This window comes from Rhipicephalus sanguineus, chromosome 5 (assembly GCF_013339695.2).
Source record: "Rhipicephalus sanguineus isolate Rsan-2018 chromosome 5, BIME_Rsan_1.4, whole genome shotgun sequence".
NCBI classification, from domain to species: Eukaryota; Metazoa; Arthropoda; class Arachnida; order Ixodida; family Ixodidae; genus Rhipicephalus; species Rhipicephalus sanguineus.
The window spans coordinates 35,346,909-35,372,595 of NC_051180.1; the positions used below are offsets into that span (position 1 = coordinate 35,346,909).

At 47.8% G+C, this 25,687-nt stretch overlaps 1 protein-coding gene across 1 annotated transcript in view; it reads left to right on the forward strand.

The window, feature by feature from the left end:
- The window catches only part of LOC119393489 (serine/threonine-protein kinase SIK3), an 86,268-nt gene that overhangs the window by 36,688 nt on the left and 23,893 nt on the right, over positions 1-25,687 (forward strand). Inside the window, exons 2-5 of the mRNA XM_037660534.2 lie at positions 21,756-21,872; positions 22,298-22,361; positions 23,158-23,319; positions 24,431-24,555. Of these exons, the coding sequence (XP_037516462.1) occupies positions 21,756-21,872; positions 22,298-22,361; positions 23,158-23,319; positions 24,431-24,555 (468 nt within the window). The remainder of the gene's footprint in view (positions 1-21,755; positions 21,873-22,297; positions 22,362-23,157; positions 23,320-24,430; positions 24,556-25,687) is intronic.

The following is a 25,687-nucleotide window of genomic DNA, read 5'->3' on the forward strand; positions in this document are numbered from 1 at the left end:
GGCCGCGTGTTTGAGACCCCTGGTCTAGACTACAGCCGACGGCAAAAATGCGTGACCGGAGAGCGACAGCTCCGTTCTTAATGCGCGTGCGCCATGTCAAATATAAAGAACGCATTTTTCTTAGCAACCATTGTTCACAATCAAAATGAGCACTGGTGCCGCAAAAGGCAATAATATATGCGACAATATGGTTTGCCGGAACGAATTTTTGAATGGATCATTAGCATTGATAAAAAAAAATGTAGGCATAGTATGCAGATTTGATGTAAGCAGTAAATAATTTTGAGCAATACATCTCATGGTGATGTAGCCAAAAACAATAAGAACCGTTCACATGCCTACGTTGTCGATCTCTTTTGTGTGGTTGTATGTAATTTACGAACTTTTAGTGCCAAGCAAGACGACAACAGGACAGCAGCAAGGTCCATTTCTTCTTTCACATTTTTTTCTAACCTTGTGGACTTCTGGTGTGTCGTAGGATGCGTCGATGTGCAAGACGCCTTTAGTCCACTGTAGTGAACAATCAATCAAGAAACCGTTCATTCGCTTGCCCAGAACGGCCAGATGGCTTTTTCTTGCACACAAATAATAATAATAATAATAATAATAATAATAATAATAATAATAATAATAATAATAATAATAATAATAATAATAATAATAATAATAATAATAATAGAGTATTAATAATCACTATCATTACCATCATCATCAAGGGCGCAGAAATATATTTGTCATGGGCGCCGTCCTATCTAGTTACGCCACTGTGTACGCGGTCGACAATTTTTTTGTTAGTACTGAAATATTGTTCGTTTCTTTATATTAAAAGGTATTAGTCCATAATAATGTACATATAGGCCTGCGTTAGTAGTATGCATTAAAGTGGCGCTGCCTTCGCGTGACGTAATGACCCCATGCTCGTCAGCGCGTGTTGAGCAACTTTTCATCGTGCTCATGCAACCGTGCACGCAGTTTCCAGGTCGCTAAGATTTTGGAGCGACATAGTTTTGCTACCTACACTTCGTCTTAGAAATGACGTGCGCTGCCACTCGGTGCGGCCGTGCATATGCACAGTTACGTTTTCGATTACTTGGCTTGGCTCGTGTATCGAGAAAGTAACGACGCCGGGACAAGCCATCCATGACACAGGCGCAGGCAACCTTGGGCGCAGGCGCACACAACGCTGTACAAATCCCGGGAAGGTGTATAAAGCCACACATCTCATTGTAACAGCTTGTTAGTTTCAAAAATGGTTGAAAAGCTCTAAATAAAGGTGGTTAAGCATAGTTTCAGTAACTCCTGCGAAAGGAGAACAACGACAGCTTTCACAAGGGCTAGCGGCATCGCTATCAATTCTCAGCGTTGCTGGAGCAAGCCTCCATGCCTGTTTGGAGCCTTTCAGATCGAAAAATACCGCTTATAAAATAACTGCGTGCTTTTCGGATAAACCACTGCAGCTACAAACGCTACGAAGGGTGAGCTTCCTGTCGCGCCGTAAAAAACTGAGTCGAGAAAAATCAGTTGTCGGTCCCTTTAATGAACCCACGATGGCGAAATTAACGATATTAGAGTCCTCAGAGCACAATTTGTCGATCTAAACCGATTCATTGTTTCTGTTTAGTGTCCCTTTAACGTACTTCATCTTTCTTGCCTGTACTCCTCCTTCGTGCTTGAAGGATAGAGAGCGAGCGAGGGAGAAGAGGTTCATTGTTTCTGTTTAGTGTCCCTTTAACGTACTTCATCTTTCTTGCCTGTACTCCTCCTTCGTGCTTGAAGGATAGAGAGCGAGCGAGAGAGAAGAGGTTTACGATAGACGTTCCTATGACGTAGGCGCTGTTAAACACGTGAAAGTGTATTTTTGCAAGCCACTTGTTCAAAACGCACCTTCAGAGTGCACACGTTAACGCACCAGTGTTCTACGATAGCGTGAGCAGTCCAATACGCTATAAATGTTATCGCTTCTTCCGTCCGCCCATAGCCATTTTGATATTGTGACAGAGTGACAATAATTAATGCATTACCGTAAAAGATGCCTCACACATTCTTTACAACTTACAAGCCGCCGGAAATGTTGCATTATACAGGATGGCTGCCAGCACCGGCTGCAGGCTCTTCCCACGTTTTTTTTTTTTTCCTTGTTACGTTATGAAAAGTTCGTTTTCAAGTTCACGCCCGATTTGTCACCAACAGTATGTTTCTCTTGTCGCGAGGTGTCGAGTAAATTGGCACTCTATTGTTTGTATAGATTCTCATTACCGCATTTATGCCGTTTCGCTGCTTGTCGACGTACACACTACTGCAAGGTCACATGGGATATGGCGTCATCAGCATAAGCCTTCGCACCATTGCGCTGTCGTCGTGAAACGCGCCGATTAGCGCCCACGCAGCGTGATTATTTTCTACGCACTTCCATAACGAACGTATCGCATGATGCATGACGAGATATAGGTAAACATGCGGAATTCCTGCGATATCAAGCGGCAGGGTTCGAATTCCAGCTGAGTGGCAGGACACTCCAGAGCCAAATGCGAAAGCCGATTGTTTGCGTTCGGAGGCGTTTTCTTTCTCTTTCTTTTTTGCGGAACGTTAATGATGATGGCGCAAGGATGCTGTTGACGTTGCTTGCATCCACTGGTTATATTGCTCACGCGTCCTATATTTGTATGCACTGCAGACATCCATGGACTGTCATTGCGGTACCGAAGAGAGATCTGAATAAGTTACCTCTTGTAGAGCTCGTTTGTTTGGGGCATATGTAATTAAGGATACGAAGCATGTTGACAACTTTCCCTTTTTTCGGGAAGCTCTCTGCTGGCAGGTATTGTTGCCGATGAATAAAAATGTGCATGCGACTTGTGCTTTCTTGTGTGCTTGTGTAAACAGAATTGGCTGAGACGAAGATGGCTGTATGGATGAATTGTGGACAAAATTTGAAATATGTTATATGTGCCCTCGATTTTGATACTTGATAGTATAGACATATGCACACGTGTTCCTCGTACACGTGTCGCAAATGACTAAATATTCGGTAGAGTATCTTATAGTAAGAGATAGCAACTTATTTGAAAGCGTGCCTCGATGTCGCTGGCCTCGTAGACTCGTGTTTCTACGCGCCGCCACATTGTGACGGGTGCTGCCCGGCGGCTGCGCACCAACCGATTCCAGTTGTCGCTCAGGTGGTCGACCATGTCGGCCATCCAACTGTACGCAGGGTCCAGCTGTGACAAGCTCTCGAACTCCGCCATCTTCCTGCGTTTCCGTCGCCGGACAAGGCAAAAGTTGAGGCGGCAGTGATGTAACTCCTAGACGCACACGCACGTTTATTTTAGTTTTACGCCAATAACACCACGTTTCAAGATCGTAATTGACGTTTCAAGAACGGTATTTAGTTTTTATTCTTCGCAATGAATAAAATAAGCAAATTAAGGAAAGCCGTGCGCTGCTTCAGTTCGCTTTTTCGTGTGTACCTAAGTTGTTCGAAGTTCCTTCAGAGCTGTTGGGCAACTAACTATCGCGTCATTCAGGATGATAACCGCCTGGGCCGCTCTCTTGGGGCATGTATATTCCGCCTATATGTTCATATTTTCACGTGGCACAATGCATAAAGACTGCAGAGCATTATTAAATGAAAGTGCGGTTCCTGTGTAGGAAAATCATGCTTTCAAGGCGTTGTAGCTCACAGCAAAGCGAAACGCAGTGAAAATGTTCGCACACGGCTTCATTAGAAACGGCAGGCGACGATGGCGACTTCTTGCTTCAGTCTGTGTTCCACCGCAATCTCGTGTAGCACGAACGTTCTGATTGCATGAATAAGAACTTTTGAAGTGTTCCTTCTGTTATGATTATGCCGCTACACCAGCGTGCTAAAAGCCAGCTGGTGACTAGCGTGTGTGTCTCTTATTTGCAGATACGAATTCTCAAGGCGCATATAAGTTGAACACTGCACCCCAAGGTGTCGTTACCATCTCTCGGTTGTCCCACGTTTCTTTGCGCAAATCGTGTTGTCGAGCGCGTAGCCTTAGTATATAGGCATGGTGCATATAGTGTTTATACACCATGGCACCGGGTAGCACTTACTGAAGGAAGGAGCCTTTACTGACGTTGGGCAATTCTCCGACGTTCAGGTTGCGTAGCCATTCACTCCCGACTACGGCGTTATGCAGCGCCTTCTCGATAGATACGGTCAGGTTCTGCGTAAACGAATTAGGTGTACGTTGGATGTCGCCCATTACACGCCCTATCGGAACTATCTGTGTGCCGTGCGGTTAAGGCGAGCAGTGTCACTTTTTCTAGCGAAGCTTGTTACGAGTTTCGGCTTTTGGCGGCGGCGGCGGCGTTGTATGCGAAAAACCGGGTGCCGGCGAGTTTACAGAAACGCAGCCCTCGAAGGTGCGCCTGTCACATACGTATGTGTATGCGCTGTTTTCCAATAATTGGTGCTCTTTCGATCATGGGGTTTTTGGCGAGCAGCCGTTTCTGACATGCCAATCGGATCTGTTACCGATGCTCACTTGTCATTTCACGTTGCCGAATTTCATTGTTGCCTGGGTACGTACGAACGCATGACCGTCCTTGTTGTCTGTATCAGCTGAAGTGCTGCGCTGCTGAGCACGTGGATGAAGGTCCAATCCGCCTCTTTCATTTTCCTCTGCTGCCCTCTGCTGTTTTCGTAGGGGCTCGGTAGGGGCCGGGACAACTGGTATTGCCAGAAGCAAAGCCTCCTAGATGACGAGACGTTTCACGACTTTTCCGCTAGGGGACAGCGCATGCGCAGGGGCGCCGTGAAAAAGGCGGATTCCCGGCATGGAAGACGGAAAAAGCTACGAGGGAGCATTGCGCAATGCGAAAGAAAGAACTAGGTCAGGCACGCACAAGCGAAGCTTCGCTTGCATTTTCCTGGAATGGGTCCTGACTCTTCTGCACTACATGCATCCGCGTGTGTGATCTGAAACATGACTTTCGTAGAATCCATACATTTTCCGCGAACAGGGATGAGTACATCTAACACGTGTTTCCGCAATTCGTTAAACAAGCGCACCACGCGTCGAATCTGTCGTCACACCAAGGCGATGCTTGCCGCAAAGCAGGGTGCATATGCGTTTGCGTTTCTTTTGGCGTAGTTAGATCGGGAAGAGAAGTTGTAATGATTGTTTACGAGGTTCCGCGGGAGGAGAGAGAGGAGATAGCAGCGCGCAAGTGTCGTGTTTGCAGAACAGCGCACAGCACAAGGTCAGGCACAAGAAGAGCCGCTATAGTGCCACGCGGCAGTGGAGTGCAGCAAGCCGCCGTGATCGCGGCCGACGCCGTGTAGATATATAGATAACGCGTTGTCCTCGTACAGCTGGCCGTGACATTCAGCGCTGTTACCACATCTGCAGCGCCAGCGATCGAACAAGGAAGTCTGTAGAGCCGTAGAGCGTAGGCTGTCGTGTTAAAGTATAGTTCTATTTTACCGAAGATACTGCTTTCACGTATTCAAAATTTCTCGCGTTGTTAACTGTAGCTCTCATCCAGGTCCACTAATAATGATATGTGGGTTTCACTTGCCAAACCCACAATATGATTATAAAGTATGCGCCGCAGTATAGGGCTACGGAGATTTTGACCATCTGGTGTTTTTTAACGTGCACTGACATCGCACAGTACACGGGCCTCTAGCGTATCGCTTCCATCGAAATGCGACCGCCATGGCTGGGTAGAACCCGCTACCTTCGGGTCAGCAGCCGAGCACCGTAACCGCTGCACCCCCCTCCCCCCAGGCGGACATCCATGCAGCTCCTCTGCTTTTAACGAAATACCGCTTGTGTAGCGATATTCGATGCCCGGCTCATGCACTTCGTTGAAACGAGGATTTATTACTTCTCGTAGCCCCCGCATTTAACGAATTACCGCTTACAGCGAAGCCATGTCGCGAGGACTTCGTTACAACGAGGATTTGCTGCATTTGGGATCGCGCCATGTAGGACTACTACAGGGCGCGCGGCTGTGTCTACATCAGGAACTTGACACTGCGTTGTGCCTTGAACGTGCCTCGATATGCGGGAAAATGGCGCGGGAAGCGGCGCTGTCGGCAAAAGGTGCGAGGACGGCCCAGCCAAGGAGCATCTCGGCTAGCGCCAGGCAGCGCTGCTGGTGGCCGGCGTCGACGTAGCCCGCTGCCTCGAAGTTCTTGCTGACTAGCGGCGCCACCTCCTGTAGCACGAGCCAGCCGACGAAGAGCTCGACGTCCTTCTCGCCGCGACCCTTGACCAGACCGCTAAGCGCTCCCAGCACGGCCGTCGCCGGTGCGGAGACCGCAATCGTTGCGTTGGACGGCGAAGCGAGAATATTCTGCCTGCGCGAAACAGCGAAATGTGCTGTAGCTTAGACAAACCGATCGATTTCGAACGATACGGTTAACATCAACGTTTTTCGTAAGGGCACGTGTTCTTGAAACACTTGACAGTTGCCGGTGCCCACATAATCGAGTATGCCGTATGTCAGAGGCTTAATTGTCACTGTAGTGTATGCAACTCCAAGAACTGATCGGCTCTCGCAAGCTAATCACTGTGCTCTGAAGGCAAGTTGGAGAGCATAAAATAGTCGATACAGTTGTGCTATTGTGACTTCTGGGGAAGTTTTTCATAATAGAGCAACCGAGGCAAAGGGTGCACTAGCGTACGCTTCCTTGAAAGACACGATTGGCCTCATCGGGCGCGTGTTTAAAAGAGCGCCGCTTCTATGGACGATCGGCTATCGAGTTTGCATTGTACACTTGTCTGCCGTTTTCACTTTCATGTATGCCATTCACCCGTTGCGAAGTGTGCACGGCGTGAGTGTTGTAGTGCCATAGCATCTACCAAATTTTAGTTCATCCGAAAATACACTTCTGAGAATGACAAAACAACTCGCCTGTAAGGCAGCCTTCGAGATCTGGCGGCGCGCAGGCATCGCTTATCCTTGCGGTTACGTTATATCGAGCCTTGAGCGCTCGCTTTCCCTTTCCCCGCTCTCGCACCCGTAAACTACTGGTATTAGCTTTGAAAACACGCAGCTGATACAGCTTCGTTATCGTAGCGTCGGGAGGAGCGAGACGTACTCTCGCATTTGCGTCTCCCAGCGCTGCTTGGATATGTCCGGCGTGGCCCGGGACAGACCGTCGAGTCCATTCCGTAGAGGAGGCAGCGGCGCGTAGTCGATCTCGTCGGTACCGTTGGCTCGCTCGAGGGCAGATGCGAACACGGCGAGTGCTTCCTCCTCGAGCTTCTGGAACGTGTCGTAATCCACGCTGGAACTCGATCCGTTGTCGTTGAAGGCATCGAACAAGGCCTCGAAGTAGCCATGGGCCTTTCCGCTCGCTTCGTTGCGTTCACGACGCCGCTCGGCCTTGTTCAGGTATCGCGACACGGCGTGCACTTCGAGCACCGAAACGTTCTGGTCTCGCGCGGTCACGTACACCTGCATGAGACGTGCACGAACCTATGGAACGACCCCTTGACTATACATGCCTGGAACGTGCAGTCTAGGCTCTGTCCCGCTTTCGCAAAAGCGCGATTTGTAGGCAAGGGCTGGGTTACGAATGCTAGACATCCAGACCACCCAAAGTCCGAACGCGAACGCGATTCGTTGGAGACCACTGCTTTTAGCGAAATCGGCTAATTGATGATCTTATGGTTTCCCTTGGGGAGACGGGCTTGGTGGCCCAGCGAGAAGGCGCGGGACTGCTTCGACCCTGTCAACTGTCGATATAGATGCAACGGAGGAGAGCTGTTAAAATTGATACGCTTGAAGAAATCTGGCAGAGGGGAGTATATAGTTGAATATGCGGTGAAGAGTTTCCGTAAGAAAAACGACATCCATCCAAGTGCATCAGCATGCTATATGCAAACCGTTGTTCGTTGTTTTGCGCTAAGTTACCATAGTTTTACGGTCAGAACACACTATATGCAGACGACTTCACTTATTTAATAACATTTGCTTGCAGGCTAGTTGGTGGTGCATAGCGCATGTAGGTATACCAGCACAAACGTAACGAAAAAGCGAAGAAGACGCATGACAGACTGCAGCCAGAGGGCTATCCTATGTCTTCTTGGTTTTCTTGTTATGCTCTTGTTTTTATAATGTGCAGAAATGTCGTCAGCAGACTGTGCGTGGCATTGCTCTTCCGCACTTTTCGATTCAGCTGTACTAGATCTCTTTGCTGCTTACATGTTAACCGCTTATTTGTCTTCTATTTAGCGGCAAACACAGGGAAGGGCGTTTAGGCGGCTGTCTTAAACAAGAACGGAGAATCTGAGCGCTATAGTGTCGGTGCGGACCTCTGCGCCGAAGAGTACGGGTAGTGCCATCTTGGAGATGAGCCTGAGCAGCGTCCGCAGCACGTCTGGTTTAGGGTTTGGGTTGGGCCAGTGGACTCCGACGTCCTTGAGCATTGGTCGGAAGCGGTCCAGCTCACTCCGGTCTTCTTCGGTGTAGACCTTCTCGCATGATTGGTACAGCAGGGCAGCCTTCTGCACCGCGCCCTGCGCCGCTCCCGCTGCGGTCGCCTTTGCCGCGGACTTGAGCGCCACGACAGCCTCTGCCGAGAAGCGCCTCTGCAGGTCGCCATTCACCGACTGCGCATTAAGCGTGCCGCTCATCACAACCTTCCTAGGGAAATCCCGAAGGTCGCGGGTTCGATCCCTGCCGCGGCGGTTTCATTTTGATGGAGACGAAATGCTAGAGTCCCGTGTAATGTGCGTTGTCGGTGCACAAGAACACCTGACGGTCGAAATTTCCGGAGTCCTCCACTACGGCGTGCCTCATAATCATATCGTGGGCTTAGCATGTAAAACCCCAGATATTATTATTATGCTAGGGAAAACCGGCGCTCTTGTTGTTCTGCTATACTTTGGGAATGATCGCAGTAGTGTCTCGATTTGTGTAATCTTCGTCTTTGCGACTTAAAGCTTTAGCGGCGTTTCTTGTTACGCCTTATCTTTTTAAATAAATTGCTGGGAAGTTTTTCTGCGGGGAACGATCGTGTGCGAAGCACTTCATAGAATGAGGCAGTTGCATCGCCGTACCTTGGCTGTTCACATGTATTCCTTTATAGCATCTTTATATGAGTGGTCAGACAATCTGTAGCCGACAATAGCAATCTTTTAGCCGTTAGCAGCTGACACCTAGCCACAACTAGCCGACATTAGCCAACGTACCGAGGTTAGGGTGGCTAGCCCTACCGCGGTGCTGGCGTTATGCCAATAAGTATATGGTACTCTTCACACAAGCTATTCTGTTTGAGAATTATTGTTGTAGTCTATATGTCGCCTTAATTATAGCATATTTATAGAATACGTTATATGTCGTGTATAGATGTGTTTTTCTTTTCTCTCAACTTTTCGCTTGGGAAGAGTTTTTTTTTCCCCTTTTATAATTATCTGAAAACTGCTTTTAAAATCAGCCCCGCCACGGTGGTCTAGTGGTTATGGAGCTCGACTGCTGACCCGAAGGTCGCGGGATCGAATTCCGGCCGCGGCGGCTGCATTTTCGATGGAGGCGAAAACGTTTGAGGCCCGTGTACTTAGCTTTAGGTGGACGTTAAACCCGAGTTATTGTTATTATAATGCTTCTAAAATCCATCTGTGCTTCCTGTCATGTGTTTTGCAGTATCCAAGGAATTAGACGGCTTTGTAAAGACGTGCTCACGTGTACAAGCATAGCGAAGTGTCGCATTTGCACGCATAGCTCAATATTTTGTTTAGTTGAGAAAACTGCGATAACACAAGACTGTTTGAAGCGAAAAGGACGAGGCTTAAGAATCAATCAGTCGCCCGGGCGTCTGCTGTGCTTTCTTGTGTCGTAGTATTTCCTTCTTTATTATTTTTTAAAAATGTTTTTCTCGCGTCGGGACCACCCTACAGTGCCAGTCACTGTTGCCTTCTTGGCTTATTGCGAGGTTCAATGGATGACGTAGTTTATGGGCATATTTTCCTATTCCTCACCTTGCCTTGTTTCCATCCGCTGCAGACGTGACTGTAAAAGTCGTGACAGGCGTCGATGCTCTGGTTCACCGTGGACGACAGGCGTTGGGCGTATTCCACGCACGCGGGCGTCATGCACACAGCGTACGATTTGGTCGCAATGGGAGTACCGGTGGGCAGCACCTTAGCGAACGCACGTAAATGCACGCGATGTGAAAAGCGAGAGATCGCAAAATAAACAAGGAATGCGGGCTAAGGCTGAGACAATTAATACACCAATATTTTGTGCGCAATGCGGCGTCCTTTTGCCAGTTTAATAAAGGGGTGCCGACACAAAAATTTTGGCCTGGCGTTTTTTTTTTTTTTCTGCAATGTGTTGCTGGGGGCATGTTAGTCATAACACGGCACATCGTTTGCTGCAGCGCGCGACAGATAATTACAGGCTCCTCATTACCGACCAGTGTCAGTTTCGGTTTCAAAACGACAAGGCTCCGGGTGTAACTATCCCCACCTAGCGGGTGCAGCGCTCGATCACGTCGGCACACAGAACTGTGACGCACTTCCTTGACGCGAGCAGCCGCGAACCGTGCGAAGAATTGAGAAGAATAACACGGCTGTCGCCATAGGCGTGCGCACAGGGGTGGGGGGGGGGTACCCCCCCCTAATCACCTAAGAGGGGGGCCGCAAAATCTGCCCTTTGCATTGACCCTTCTAGTCACCTAAGAGGTGGGGGGGGGGGGTCGCAAAATCTGCCCCATACATTGACTTAGTAGGGTGGGGGCGCTGCGATGAACCTTTGCCCCCCCCCCCCTGATGGGGAACCCTGCGCACACCTATAGCTGTCGCCTACGAATCGTCTTAGGCGAATGCATGAGGGAACGTGTGACTGTTTCTACTAAACACTACAGAACAAATCAATGGATATGCCTGTCATAGTGCACTCCACACTGGAGGAATTTGAGAAACAGGTAAGTAAGTACCTCTTTCTAACTGAGTAAGTAACTGAGCACTTAGGAACCCCGCTTATTCCGAAAACATATGCAATCTCGTAATTCATGTACAACTGATACCATGCATAGTTTGCGTTTCGCTGCCGCATGCATGAGAACGACAGGAAGCTGAGCTATATAGTTAATAAGGATTCGTCAAAAAAGAAAGTAAGGCGTACAAGGCGGACACAACAGAAGGGAACAAAAGAACACAAACGCCGTAGTTTGTGTTGCCTAGTTTTCTTCTCTTGAGTCTGCACGCCTTGCCTTCTGTTATGACGGGAAGCTAGACGACCATTGTAGCCACGTTCCTAATACTGTCGTTCGGGCGTGCAAGAAGAAACGAGAGGCGAGGACTTTGATATCGTGCATTGGAACACGGAATTTCTCTGTCGCTTCTCCTTTCCGTTACGTATATAGTGTTACACGTACACGTACCTCCCAGGTGTACCTTGCCGTTACACGTACATTCGTCCATTGTTAAAGGCAGGCAGAACGATTGTGCTGCCCTTACTTCGATATATATATATATATATATATATATATATATATATATATATATATATATATATAAAGGAAAGCAGATGATTTTTCAAGGGCTCGTTTATCTTTGTTAGACACAATATTAATGAGAACTAACAGACAATAACGCCAAGGAAAGTACAGGGGGTGTTATCTGTAGTATTTAGAATATAAATGTGAAGAAAGTAAAGTGGACGAAAAGATGACTTGCCGCCGGCAGGGACCGAACCTGCGACCTTCGAATAACGCGTCCGATGCTCTACCACTGAGCTACGGCGGCGGTCATCCTCCCGTCCACTTTCTGGGGTATATATGTTGATTTAAACCTAGGAGTGTTAGTCAGCGCCAATCGCAGCCATGGCGGCGAGTGTGGAACACTCTTTTTTGCCTGTTGGCGTCACGTAGCACGTGATCTTTTTACGAGCTGGCAGCTAACCAATAATCCCTCGCATACTACCTGAAGGCATTAAGTCTGCCAGGACGAGACCCTCGCTATGAATGAAGGAAAGCAGATGATTTTTCAAGGGCTCGTTTATCTTTGTTAGACACAATATTAATGAGAACTAACAGACAATAACGCCAAGGAAAGTACAGGGGGTGTTATCTGTAGTATTTAGAATATAAATGTGAAGAAAGTAAAGTGGACGAAAAGATGACTTGCCGCCGGCAGGGACCGAACCTGCGACCTTCGAACGCGTCCGATATATATATATATATATATATATATATATATATATATATATTGTCACGTGGTCGTGACGTCGACGAATGCAGCAGTCAGCACGTCCGAGATGAAACTCTTTATTAGGCCGAACTTGTGGCCGGGAAACTGAAAGTAAAGCTACAGCAATAAACTGATAGCGGCGAGCAGAGCGTCGACCGTCGATCAACTGACAAGCGGTGAAGCGCGTCGGCATTTAAACATGTGCCATAGAATATTCCAGCGTTATCGCTGGCTGTCGCGCAAATTCTAGAATGAGCTCGAGTGTGCGCGCCTTGCGCGCAATCTTGACAAAACGATCTACAATGATCGCGAAGCTTCTCGAACAATGAGGCGCGGTTCGCGTTGAGCACCACTGACAGTCCTTGCGGGTGAAAACCGAACACAGAAAAAAGTGATGATAAGAAACGCACGCGGCAATATGTATATATATATATATATATATATATATATATATATATATATATATATATATATATATATATATATATATATATACAATATATATATTGTATATATATATATACAATATATATATACATTGCTACAATATATATATATATATATATATATGCGCGTTATAGAGACAGTTGTCGGTGAAATGCGTACCGCCCAGGGCGTACCTTGAAGATCACGACAGTCGCGAGGATCGCGAAAGCTACCAGCGTGACGGCAATGATGGGCACGATGTCGTTGTCCGGCTGGCTGCTGCCTTTGTCGCCGGTCGGCATCGGCGTGGACTCTCCGGGCACTCTTGTCGAGACCTCGCCAGCCGTGTACGTTGCCAGGGGCTGCTGCGGCGTTGCCTCTTCAGCGGGGACCTCAGCTGGTTCCTGCACCCCGCCACAGCCGTTGTTCACTAACGACCATCAGCATAGGCGTGCGCAGGGTTCCCCATTGGGGGGGTTGGGGGGGGTAGAGTTATTTTGCAGACCCCCCCCCCTCCCTACCCACTCACCCAACCTCTGGTCGGGCCCAGTAGGTAACATGCGTCACAGTCGATCAAGAAAGAAAAAAAGAAGAAGAAAATGAAGCGATGACAAATGGCCTGCCCTTGGTCCCTGACTTTCCGGACTTAAAGATGGGAAGTAAACAGTTCTCGGAATGCAACATCAGGGGCCTTCGCACGCAGCTGCGCGCTCGTAGCCCTGCTCTTTAAACGACGGCGGGATAGGTCCTTTTGAGTGAAATGTATGTGGCTGCGAGCAATGGAAAGGAAAATGATAGGTGTAACCTTAAGTTAAGGGACAAGAAGAGAGAAGAGTGGGTCAGGGAGCAAACGGATCTTAAGGACGTCTTGGTATAACTCAAGAAGGGACATGGCCAGGAAATGTAGCACGTAGGCAAGATAACCGCTGATCATTAAGAGTAACTGACTAGATTCCAAGAGAAGGCAAACGCGCGAGGGGAAGACAAAGTTAGGCGGGCAGCTAGATAACGTGGCAGCAGCAAGCACAGGACCGGGTTGATTGGCGGAACAGGGGGGAGCCCATTGCCCTGCAGTGGGCGTAGTCAGGCTGACGATGATGACCAAAAAGCGACTCAAGGCGACCGATGTTCACACCTGCGTGCGTCTTATACCCGTGGCCACACAGAATTCACGTCTGCTCGCATATAGCTCGCATTGCCACTGCCCCGTACGATAAGCTGACGTCGTGTTCATGCGCATGTGATTGGGTCTGCGCTTCAATTGCAGCTGCAGTCGCGCGACCGAAGAAAATTAAGGCAGCTTCGCCGCCGCCGACAGTGCTTGTTGCGGCACGCGTATCGCGGAATGCTGGCGCGTGGTTGGATCTCCCGAGGGCCCCGTTCCGTCGAGATTATTGTATAGTAGTGCAAAGCCTGAAGGAAGTGCGGAGCTGGGCGCCCTTCTCCGTTTCTCTGTAGTATTATCTTTCTTCCTTCCTGTCTTTTTCTTTCTTTCTTTCTTTCTGTTTTTTTTTCTCTATTTTCTGTTTTTTTCCCGTCGCCGCCGTCATGCACCGTATATGTATAAGTATGTATATATATATAAGCCCCAAAGAAAAATAATTCAGAAAAATGCTTCCGAAGCGCGGAAACGAACCAGGGACCTCTTGCTGCGCAGCGAGTGGCGCTAACCACTACGCCACGAAACGCACATCCTCCACGTAGCTAACGGCGAGCGTTATATACACACCCTTTACCGCTGGACAGACTCAGAGACGGCAGGCGTTCATAAGCGTTTCTTCATTACCAGCGAGATGGCGGTAGGACCGCGACGGGCGCATTTAAAAGTCGTCGGCGAGCTCGCTCGCTTCTTTCTATATTTGCGCAGGGGGAACCTTGCCCTTCCGCTGTCTGCTCGCGCGGTTTTCTCGTGGTGAGGGGAAGAGGGATGTTTCACGCTTTCAGCGTGATGTTCGCGCTCATGTTACGGAGCGTACGAAAGTCACTCGAGCTCAAGCGACGCCGCTAAACGAGCGCGAACTATCAAGTGTCACAGCTCGACACTTGAAGCACGCTAGTTTCCTTCGCTGCTTCGGCCGCCTTTGCAACAGGAGCACTGTTCAAACTAAGAGTATCCACTGGCGAGCCTCACTTCGTATAGCATTAGTTTCTTGCTATCGCATTCATTGCTTCGCCCTTGCGGCGAAACTGTGACTTTTTTCTATCTTTATGTCTGTTTGTTTATTTCTCTCTCACTCTCTCTCTATCGCGTCCTTCCTCCTTCTTTCTATCTTTGCTCTCTTGCCATTTCTTTCTCTGTTTCTCTCTCTTCCACTTTTTCTGTCTCTTCCTGCATTTGTTTCTCTCCATTTCTCTCTTGCTCATTCTGTATATGCTATGCGTTACTCTCTCCCGTCCTCCTTTTCGTCCTCACCCCTACTTCCCTTTCTTCTTTGTCACCCTCATTTTGTCTCTCTCTCCCTCACTTTCCTGCTCTTTCTATCTTTCTTTATCTTTCGTCCTTTTCTTTCTATCTCGTTTTCTCGCTTGCTTCCTCCTTATTTTATCTTCTCTCTATTTCTTCCTCTTTCTTTGATTCTTTCTCTCTTTAGTTTTCTGGCTTTATTTATCTTTCTTTCTCGCTCTTTCTATGCTATGCTTTACTCTCCTCCCTCCCCCTTTCCCTCGTCTCCGCCCTCAAGTCTCTCCTCCTCACCCCCTTGCTTACTATACTATGCAAGGCTATGTTATGCCACGGCCGCTACATAAAATTATGCTATCCTAGCCTGTCTGGACAGCCGAGTAACTTTGATGCTCGCCTTCGGATCGTGGGAACGCGGGTTCGCATCCCGCCTCGCAAAAAAACTTTTTTCGCCGACAATCTTTCTGTTTCTTTTTCTTTCTATCTCTATTCCTCTCTTTCTCTCTCTTGCTCTCTCTCTTTCTCTCTCTACTCGTTCTCTCGCCCATCAGGTTATTGTATTCCGCGCTGGAGAAATCGTCGCGCGTGTTCTGGTAGCGAAGCAGATGATGAAGAAGACGACGACGATGAAGAAGAGGGCGAAGAGAGCGCGTGCCGGTTCATGACGATGAACATTTCTGTTTCCGACAGACCAATTACGGCGAGCTTCAAGAGCTATACGCTGTTAGAAAATCAAGCATCGAGCGACTGGACCAAAGCAGTCGCTTTGCGACCAAAGCGGCCATTCGCGACGAGTCGCTCTGCAGCTAACTTGGTCGCGCGACCGGTGCTGGTCGCAGGTGCGAACGAGCCTTTAGATTTTGTGCGGACAATTATAGGCGACATTGATTTCCGCTTCGCGCGGGCACGCACCGGTGGGCTGAGCATGCCAGCGTCGAATGGACTGAGCATGGCGCTGGCCGATGCTCCGGCCTTCCTGGACGGAGTGCCCCCGCTAGGCGTCAATACAAGTGGCGGGTTGGGGGAGGCCACCTGCCCTGGGTCCCGTAGGGGCCGACTGTCGTGGTCGGGGACTGGAGGGAGCGCCGTTGCTGATTTCCAAGGGCTCACGGACGTATCGCTTGGAGGCGAGCCTTGGTGTGGCCCGCTGTCCGGTGAGGGTGTCTTGGCGATGCCTTCGGTATCCGCTCCCGATTCGGCCTGCCCGCTGGGAGGAGGTTGATGGCGGCGGTGGCTACCTGCGTTGACAAGGGATGTGTTTGTCTGACGTTTTGTTAGAGGGCCAGTCTGTACAATTATCTCTTCGTCCGAAATGCTGTGTTATTTTTTCTTTTCTTTCAACGGCTTTCTAGCAAGCTTCTCCAAGCTTGGCATTGATGCTGGCTTTGCTTGTATTGTTTTTCGAATCAAATACACTGATTCGGTTGTAAATGTGTGCACCTTATGATTTTCCCGGAATTCCAGCGCTATGACTCAATCGCAGGCTTTTTATTGTTGTATGAGTCCTACCTGTGTTGTCACAGGAAAGTTTAAGTTAGCCCTAACACCCACTCTTAGCGAGTCATGGTTTGGGTAGCCGCGTTAGATTTTTTTTTCTTTACATTGCTTAATGTATAGCGTCTTCATAGGCCTCTTCCATCCACTTTCTGTAATGGGATATGACGACCCCGATGTCGACGATTCGCTTTCGCGACTGGGTCTTTCGCGTCAATCGCGATAAATAACCGCTGATATGGAACAGATACGTACTTGTGTCCTGGCCCCCTAAGGCCACTGTATGATAGGATACATTTGGCGTTTCAGAACTCCGTGTATGGTTGAGTTAACATGAATATGAATTTACACTGTCGATGTCACTGACCTCGCCGGGACTTAAAATTAGCGGGGATGTTTTCAACCTGCTCTCGGTATCAGCTTACTCAGCAGGTGTTTCCGGTTCTCACACAGATTAATGAAATGTCGGAGAGTTCCAGCATAAAAGCAACTTTCCTTTTCCTCGACTACGTGTTGCCACAGATGCGTAGCAATGTGCGTCATAGCACATCCGGTGAAAATAAAAAAAGACAGCAGGTGGCGCCTTTTGCGTTTCATTTGCTATATACTTAAATACTTAGCTTTAGCTAACCCAATCAGTTGTTTTTTTAATATCTCCAAGTATTATAACGACATGGTAAAGTTGGTGCAATGTCGAATGTTTGCCACTGTTCATCGTTACCCTCTCGACACCTTTCGAATGATATTTCTACCTTTGGAACGCTTGCTTCTGTGCATCGTGCTGCCGTCGTCCGCCCTGCTCTTGCTGGTTTCCGCAGCTGAAGCCTCCATCTCACGAGTGCTGCCGTGCTCGCTGCGTCGCTTCTGTGTCAAGGCAATAAACGAGATTCGAGTTCTACAGTTCATTTCTGTCTCTCTCTCTCTTCACAGTACGTTAGTTGTATGCAGTAAAATGCACACCGCCAGCGCTGCTTTTGTATAGATGTGATAACTTACCGAGTTAGGCGGTTCATGCAGAGGTGCACTTTTCCCTAAGCTCTTGTATTGTGTTGTACTCAACGGGGCAGCTTTGCTATGTCTGTGAAACTGCTGTATCAACGCCGGACGTTTTGGCCAAATCGATCCTCGTTCAACGTTACGATTTAGCTTCTTCCCAAACTTTAGGACTTTCTGCTGCGCTCGACTACTCGGCTATAAGGAGTTCCGCACAAGGGAGAGGTCGTGGTTTGCTGAGTTTTTCGGTGACCTACCGTATTTACTCGTATCTAGGCCGGCCCCGATTCTAAGCAGACCCTCGAAATTCGCGAGGCAAAAAAAGAAAAAGAAAAACTTAATCATTCTAAGAGGACAGACTTTTGGGCTAGTTGGTTCGTTACGTTCATTGAAGCCACAGCGCTGATAAGACAGAAACCACAGAAAGTGGACGGGACGTGCGCACGTCCCGTCCTCTTTCTGTGGTACTCATAATTGTACTCGAATCTAAGTCGGGCCGACCGCCCCCCCCCCCCCCCCCCACACACACACATGCACACACTTTTGCACATCGTTTTTTCAAAAAAAAAAAAAAAAAAAAGAACCTCAGCTTAGATTCGAATACATACGGTATAACGCAGCTGTCTATCATACGTTTTGGACGCGGAGTCTTCGCATGTAAGCGTTGGCTGCAAACGGCTGTTTTACGGCCATCAATGGAACATGGGACTTTACGGCTATACGTGCTGAACGAGACTCCCTATAGCCCTGCCTGCTACGTGACAATCTTAATCTGGCGCGCGTAATTTTGTAGGAAAATCAGTGGTAATCCGCTGTGCGCCATCTTGGACTCCCGAGAAATGCGATCCAGCGCGTTGTGCATTGTGCTTACATGTTTCTTGGACGTCTCGTCGGTCTGCTTGTCTGGCGACGCGTTGGCGTCCTTGTCGGTGGTCTCTTCCATTGCGACGATCGCGATACCTTGCTTGTTCCGAGTGGCCTTGTTGGGTGAACACGATCGGGGTACGTGTCGATGATGGTGATGATGATCGTGAACTGCATGTATGACGCTTACCCACTAAAAGGGATGGGCAGAGAATTTGCTCTGCCCCCGCAAAGGGGGGATTTGGCTTGCTTGGACAGTGACGATACACGTGATTAAAGTCGGCTCGCGGACTCGAGCAGAGACTACAGTGGGGTAAGGCGTCACTCTGATGAATTTGGGAATTGATGAAGTTAGAAATCAAAGTGCCCGTTCGGAGTCGGCGCCAAACCAGGGGCGTAGCTGGGGGGAGGGGTTCAACTACACCCCCCCCCCCCCGAAATGTGAAAATTTTCAATTTTGATTGCGTATATACACACGCACACATACAAACGTACGCACGCACATACATAAAGTATGGTTGAACCCCCCCCCCCTCTCCAAAAAAAAAAAGGTTCTGGCTACACCCATGCGCCAATCGATTTGCTCAGCCTGTGACAGCGATTTATGGGCACTGTTTACTTCCTGCCTTTGCCCCCGGAGAGGCCTAGTTAAAAGAACTGGCAAGTGCCTTTGTCAAAACGTCCGTTAACTCTAGTGATTCAATGATTTTTGGTCACTTCAAGCCATCATCTTCCCCTTAACATAAATGTATGCATTCTGTCATGTTTGGACTTCTACTAAACATAAAATATATCTCGGGGAGCGAAAGGAAGTAACATTGGAGTTTGTTTATCCCGTATTACCCTACGCCCCTGGGGCGGCGTTCTCTCGCTCTTTCGTCTTCCGCGGTCGGCTCCCGCAAGGTCGCGGAAGGAGACAGAAGCCCTTTCGGTGCAACCTTGGCCCGTAGGTGGACAGCGGTTGAATGCGTCGCTGTTGACGTGTTGTGACCCGAAGCACGCAAGCCATCCATGGGCGCGTTCGCACGGGGCTTCGTAATCGCCCGGGGCTTCGCAGTTGACCTTTATTTCCTCGTTCGACCTTCGGGCATGCGGTGCTGCCGCTTCGAGAACCGAGAATCGTTTCGGTATCAGCCAACCACGTGGTTCTAGTGTAACGAACGCGTCTCTGGATTCGCTGGCACTCGCTGCGGGCGGCACCACGTCGACTTCGCTGATTGGGCTTTCCGTCAAACCCCGACCAATCAGCGAGAAATTCGAGCGAATTCGCGTTCCGAGAAGGTGTCTCGCGTAAATTAAAGCTCCCCATTTAGCGTAAACGAGAGGTAAAGGTCGGGAGAAACGGGATCGCCGGCGGGGTCCTTGCGTTATATCGGCGCGTGGTTTCCTTCTGAAATTAGGCGGATCTCGGTCCGTTTATGAAATTCCAGAAAAAGTTCGCGGTCGTTCCCTTTTAGCGTGTCTATCTATAGGGCGAATGTCGTATTAGTGCGGGCGCTCTGTGTTCGCGGCTGAAGCCCCGAACGAATGGTTTCCGAAAGAAGCCTGGCTGCGGGCGATCGCGGTCGGATCGAAGTAAAAGTCTCAGCACTTTGAACGCGGAAATACGAAAGAGCTGCTGCGATCATTTAATTTCCTCAACGGACTTGAGTTTTCTATCTCTCCCAATCTTTTATTACGGTACGTATAGTAAACACGAAGCCATATAAAACTGACCGTTCATCTCTGACAAGTTTGATGGGCAACGAACGGCTCGAGGCGTTTTATGGAGCGCGCGCCTGAGTTAGAATATATTAGAACCTCCGCGCGGTCTAACTCTGAAGGACACACAAGGGTCATCGTTGAGGGGGGCCTTCGCCTCTGCACGGGAGGCATGGATTGCGACGACGCGTGACCTTCAACACGTGCTGCCGCGTGCAGCCTACGAAACTCCTGGGACGACCAGTAAACAGAATTAGCGCTTTACCACCAGTTGCGCAGTTTAGCTGAACACGCACGTATTAGAAGGCTGCGGCTCTTCTCCTGGACTCCGCCTGCCTCTGAATTTTGTGGCGACAAAGCTTGGGCGGCACTGGCGTATCCAGGGGGGGAGGGGAAGGGGGTGTCGGGAAGGGTACGACCCCCCCTCAAAGTTTTTCAACATACAAACGCACGAACGAACACACAAAGTATGGTTCAACCCCCCCCCCCCCCCCCCGCTCCCTTGAAAAAAAATTTCTGGCTGTTTACCTGGAGCCATTCTTGGAACATACACTTGGTTTACCATGTGTATGTTTCCGGCTATCAGCGGCCGAGCTATGCACGCATTGTTGGGCTCATGCACTGGTGTCATTATTGTTTTGTTTTTCAGCGCAAGTGCGTACGTAAGGAACTTGTGCTGTCAGTTCCGCCGCATATGGTGCAGACAACGTGCTGTTTTCCCAAGCACATGAAGCGCAGCTCCGGCCGCGCTTTCAGTGCGTGCCTTTGAGCATTCAACGGTGTCGAAAGAAAAGCCCAGTGGAAAGCCTCCTGCATAGCGGCATTACGAAACAACCATAGGTGTGAGCAGGGTTAAATCTTCATTAGGGTAGTGTCCGTGTGTGTGTTTGTGAGGGGGGGGGGCGAAGTTTGACCCCCCCCCCCCCATCCCTACCCTCGCTCTTTTCGACCCCCTCCTATTGAGACCTTTGCGATCTGAACACAGTGCAAGTGCGAGGAATTAGGGGCAGTGACCTGGCAGAAATTTGTTTCGGGGGGGGGGGTCCTTGAACTTTTTCAAAGCTTTTCATAGCTTAGCACATCTCACTGTCTATATGAGCTGCACTCAGCTGTTGTTTTAGTACTATATTATGTGTGATTGCTTGCAATTAACAATCTTTAAATATCCATTAATATTTTAAAAGTGTTAATTGCAAGCAATCACACATAATATAGAACTAACACAACTGCGGAGTGCAGCTCACGTAGACAGTGACATGTGCTAAGCTATGAAAAGCTTTGAAAAATTTCACAGGAATCAGACATCATTTGTAATAGTACACAAAATACTGGCAATCTAGCTCTTGACACTGGAAGAGCTTCCGTAAGGCACGCAGCCAGGATTTTTTTTCCGGGGGGGGGGGGGGGCTAATTGTTCGAAAGAAAGTCTTTCCATGGCAAAAAGAAAAAAAAGTTGCCCGGGAATATAGAAGGCTGGACAAATTTCGAGGGAGGGGGAGGGCCTGCCCCCCCTCCCCCCCTTGGCTTCCGTTGTATGAAAATGCGGAATTGTAACCACGTACAAATAAACTGTCAGGTTAATACTACCTGCTTTACAAACAGATGATGCCTATTCCCAAGTGCACATACAAATGTGCATGTCATCTAATTTCAGTACCTCTTCTCACCTCCATCTATTTTTTTTCTGTTTGTCGTTGCAGGTAGCCATAAAGATTATAGACAAGACACATCTAGATGAGGAGAACCTAAAGAAGATATTCAGAGAGGTCCAAATCATGAAGCTTTTACATCATCCCCATATCATTAGGCTATATCAGGTAAGAGATGCATTACTGTTGCTTGTTATGTCCATTAAGAAATCATATTTTGATCCTGTTTTCTTGCTTGTGCTCCTTGTAGCAATGAACAAGAAACTTAACTGGAACACTGGATGGTATAAAGATGGAAGCTTTTGTGTTTTTAAATATAAATGAGAACTCACCTCCTTTGCATTAAAGTTCTCCACAGTTATTACAAAATATCACTCATAGCAGGCCATGTTATTGCTTGTGAAAACATGATTTGCTAAAACGAACATGTCGCACTGCAGTTTATCATTCAAGAACATTGTAGAGTCACTGATGAGTCTGTTAATTGTTGTCCTGAATATAAGAATAATAGTTACGCTGTTGTTTTGACAATTAATCGTCCCACAATTTATGTTAATATAGCTAAAGCCATCTGTGCCCTTTGTACCTTGCAGGTAATGGAAACGGAGAAAATGATATATTTAGTCACAGAATATGCGGACAAAGGTGAAATATTTGGTAAGTAGCAGCTATCACCTTCATTTGCCATGCATTTTTCATAGCATATCTTGGCAGACTCTTTCATCAGAAGTTTATCTTGTAAGATGTGTATCTTGTAAGATGTGAAGTGAGCTGCAGAGCTCAAAGTTAGCTATTCCTGTGGCAACGTGACATCAGTTTAGTTAGGTAATCGAATTTCTGCAAACATGATGAATGGTTTGAGGAATTGAAGTTTGCTCTGTTGTACCATCGGCAGAGCAAGGACCTTATCATCATCATTAGCAGCAGCCTGACTACGCCGACTGCAGGGAAAGGCCTCTTCCAATGTGTCTCCAATTAACCTGATCCTGTGCTTGCTGCAGCCATGTTATCTCTGTGAACTTCTTAATGTCATCTGCCTACCTAACTTTCTGCCTCCCTCTTGCACGCTTGCTTTCGTTTAGAATCCAGAATCCAGTCCGTTACTCTTAATGAACACAGGCTTTCTTCCCTTCTTGCTACATGCCCTGCCCATAACCATTTCTTTTCTTCTTGATTTCAACTAAGGTGTCTTTAACATGTGTTTGTTCCCTGACCCGCTCTGCCCTTTTCTTGTCCCTTAATGTTACACCTGTCAGGACAGTACTATATGCATGCTTAGTTCGTTGGCAAGTACTGCCTAGATCCTGCAGTATACAGGTCGATTTCCCAGAGTGTCAAACGATGTTATAGTTGCACATGATGTTGCTGGGAAGTGCTTCAGTTTCTTTGTATGCCAGTTTGATTGTTGCTTTGTTGGCCAATGAGTTTAATGCTGATGACATCCTGACAACAGACTACTTGGTGGCCACTGGTCCCATGCCGGAGGACATAGCCCGGCGGAAGTTCAAGCAAATAGTGAGCGCTGTCCATTACTGCCATGAGAGGCACGTGGTACACAGAGACCTGAAAGCTGAGAATCTTCTGCTTGACAGTGAGATGAACATCAAGATAGCAGGTGAGCACGGAAAGTTTGGATAGCCTCTTGCATTGCATTTTGAAATATATTGTGTTATGGTAAACATATACTGTGAGCATTACATGGTCACAGGGATCCGTGGCATTGCAGCCCTTTTTAGTACCAAAGAGCTTAAGGCTCATTCACACTTGCGACTAGCACCATTCATGTGACCATTTGCGATTGGCAATCAAAAAGTGACTCAAAAGGAATCAAAAAGCGATGTGGCCGATCTTCACGCCTTCGTGCGACTTATACCTGTAATCACCCAGAATTCATGTCTGCGTGCATTGCCATTGCCTCATAGAATAAGCTGATGTCCTGTCCCTGCACATTTGATTGGTTCAAAGGATTGTGACTGCAGTCACGCGACTGAGAAATCGAGCAGCGAGCGACGGAACCAAAGCAGTCACTTTGCTGCTAAATTGGTCACGCGACCAGTGCTAGTCTCTGGTGTGAATGAGCCTTTAATGTACTGTAGCAAAATGTCGGAAACCAATAGGATAGGATGGTTTGCACGAGGGAGCTGAAGCTCCAAGAAACTTGTGCTTACATTCAATAAAGCAACAGAACATCGTGTTGGCCGCACATATAACTGGTGCAAGCCTGAATTACATGCTCCAAAAATGTCCAGCTTTTTTGCAGTAGTACCATTACTAACTCTAAATAAACAAATGTGCCATCCAGTTAAAAAGAATATTTGTAACTATAATGGTAATTCAGTAACAGGCTGATCTTGTTCAGTATCTCACGTAACTTTGCAGTGACTCAGCTAAGCGTGCATGCCTTCATCGTTATAGACACGATTTGCGCCATGGGTATTGTAGCTGGGCTTCATATGCAACGGCATTTTGTAGTTTTTCAGATAATGAATGCGTCAACTGAAGCTTCATTTTTCTTTCATTATGTTGTCAATTCAGCATATTATGACATGCATTAAATTTCATTATTGCTGTCACCGAAGATTTTCAGTGAAGTGCACAGTTTGCACGTCACGTGCACTATTTAATCTTAATCTCACTGCCTTCATTTCTAGCAGGACATAACTTTTCCTCTTACCTTGTTTACAGCCACGCATATAGTACAACTTTGCATTCTTTGACGATTTCAGACTTTGGCTTCAGCAATCACTTCGAACCTGGTAAGAAGCTGTCAACATGGTGTGGCAGCCCCCCCTATGCAGCCCCCGAGCTTTTTGAGGGAAAACAGTATGATGGGCCCAAGGCTGACATCTGGGTGAGTCTCCTATAGAAGAACTCTATCTTGAACAAAAATTGTGGCCTTAAGTGGCTACTATGTCTACTTTAGGGCAGAACTGAACACTTTGGTATGCATGGCATCCTCTGGAACTAACTTCTTTTCCATTTGAACACTTCTAGTTTGTTAGTTGTCTTTTTTTATGTCACTTCTGGCTACCCTAATTATGTGGGTAACTGACACATAAGTTGAGAATGCTAATCTCTACTGTTTTCTGGGCATTCTGCCAGGCCTGTGTTGTGCAGTGTAATGTGTATTAATATACGTTTCTCAAGGATGTACTTAGGGACATCTTCAGTAGCGGGACTGAGGGGATATTTTCTTACGCACGCAAGTGCCTTTATGATGTAGGCAGCTGAGCTCGTAATACCTTCTGTGTTTATACAGGCAACATTATAATAACACCATTAGAGAGATTGCATCCCTTAGAGCTTTAAAGGGGTGGTTCCACCAAATTTTGATGCTATAGAAAGCCTGCTGTAGGCTTCCTCTGTGGCACTCAGCACGAAGTGTTGGACACAGCAAACATTTAGAATATATTTTAATTCACTTCCAAAGTGTGCCCAAATGCTCATTCTCGCGATGGAGACGCATCACAAGCACAACTGACACCGCCATCATTGTGTAAGAAGCATAGCGAAAGTTTTACTGGCGTCAGAACGCATTAGAGTGATGCCGACTGAGCGGTGACCCACAGCTTCGCTGCACCGGGCAAGCCAAGAGAGCATCAACTGCTAACTGCACTCATTTTTTCTGTACTTGTTGCCAAAGTAGCCAAAGTTGTTCGCAGCTGCCGAAGTTGCTCCCATTTTGCAAAGAGCTTCACATCGTCACACGAAGTTGCGAAGGCGACATTAGAGAAGTTTGGTTCGTTCGCACACTTCTTTGCTTTAGCATACCAAGTTGCCATAGCCATAAACGTGAGAGGCCGGGTTGGTGGGGCCACCTGGTGGTGCTAATATGAACCAGGCAAGGACAGAATTGCTGTTGCAGAAACCTAATGTATTCTACTTTTCTGCTGGGGTAAATTCTCGGCAGGGGTGTAATTCTGAATGTGTTGCGTTTTAAAACATTTTTTCGCCATGGTCACTCAGCGAAAACAAAGAAACGC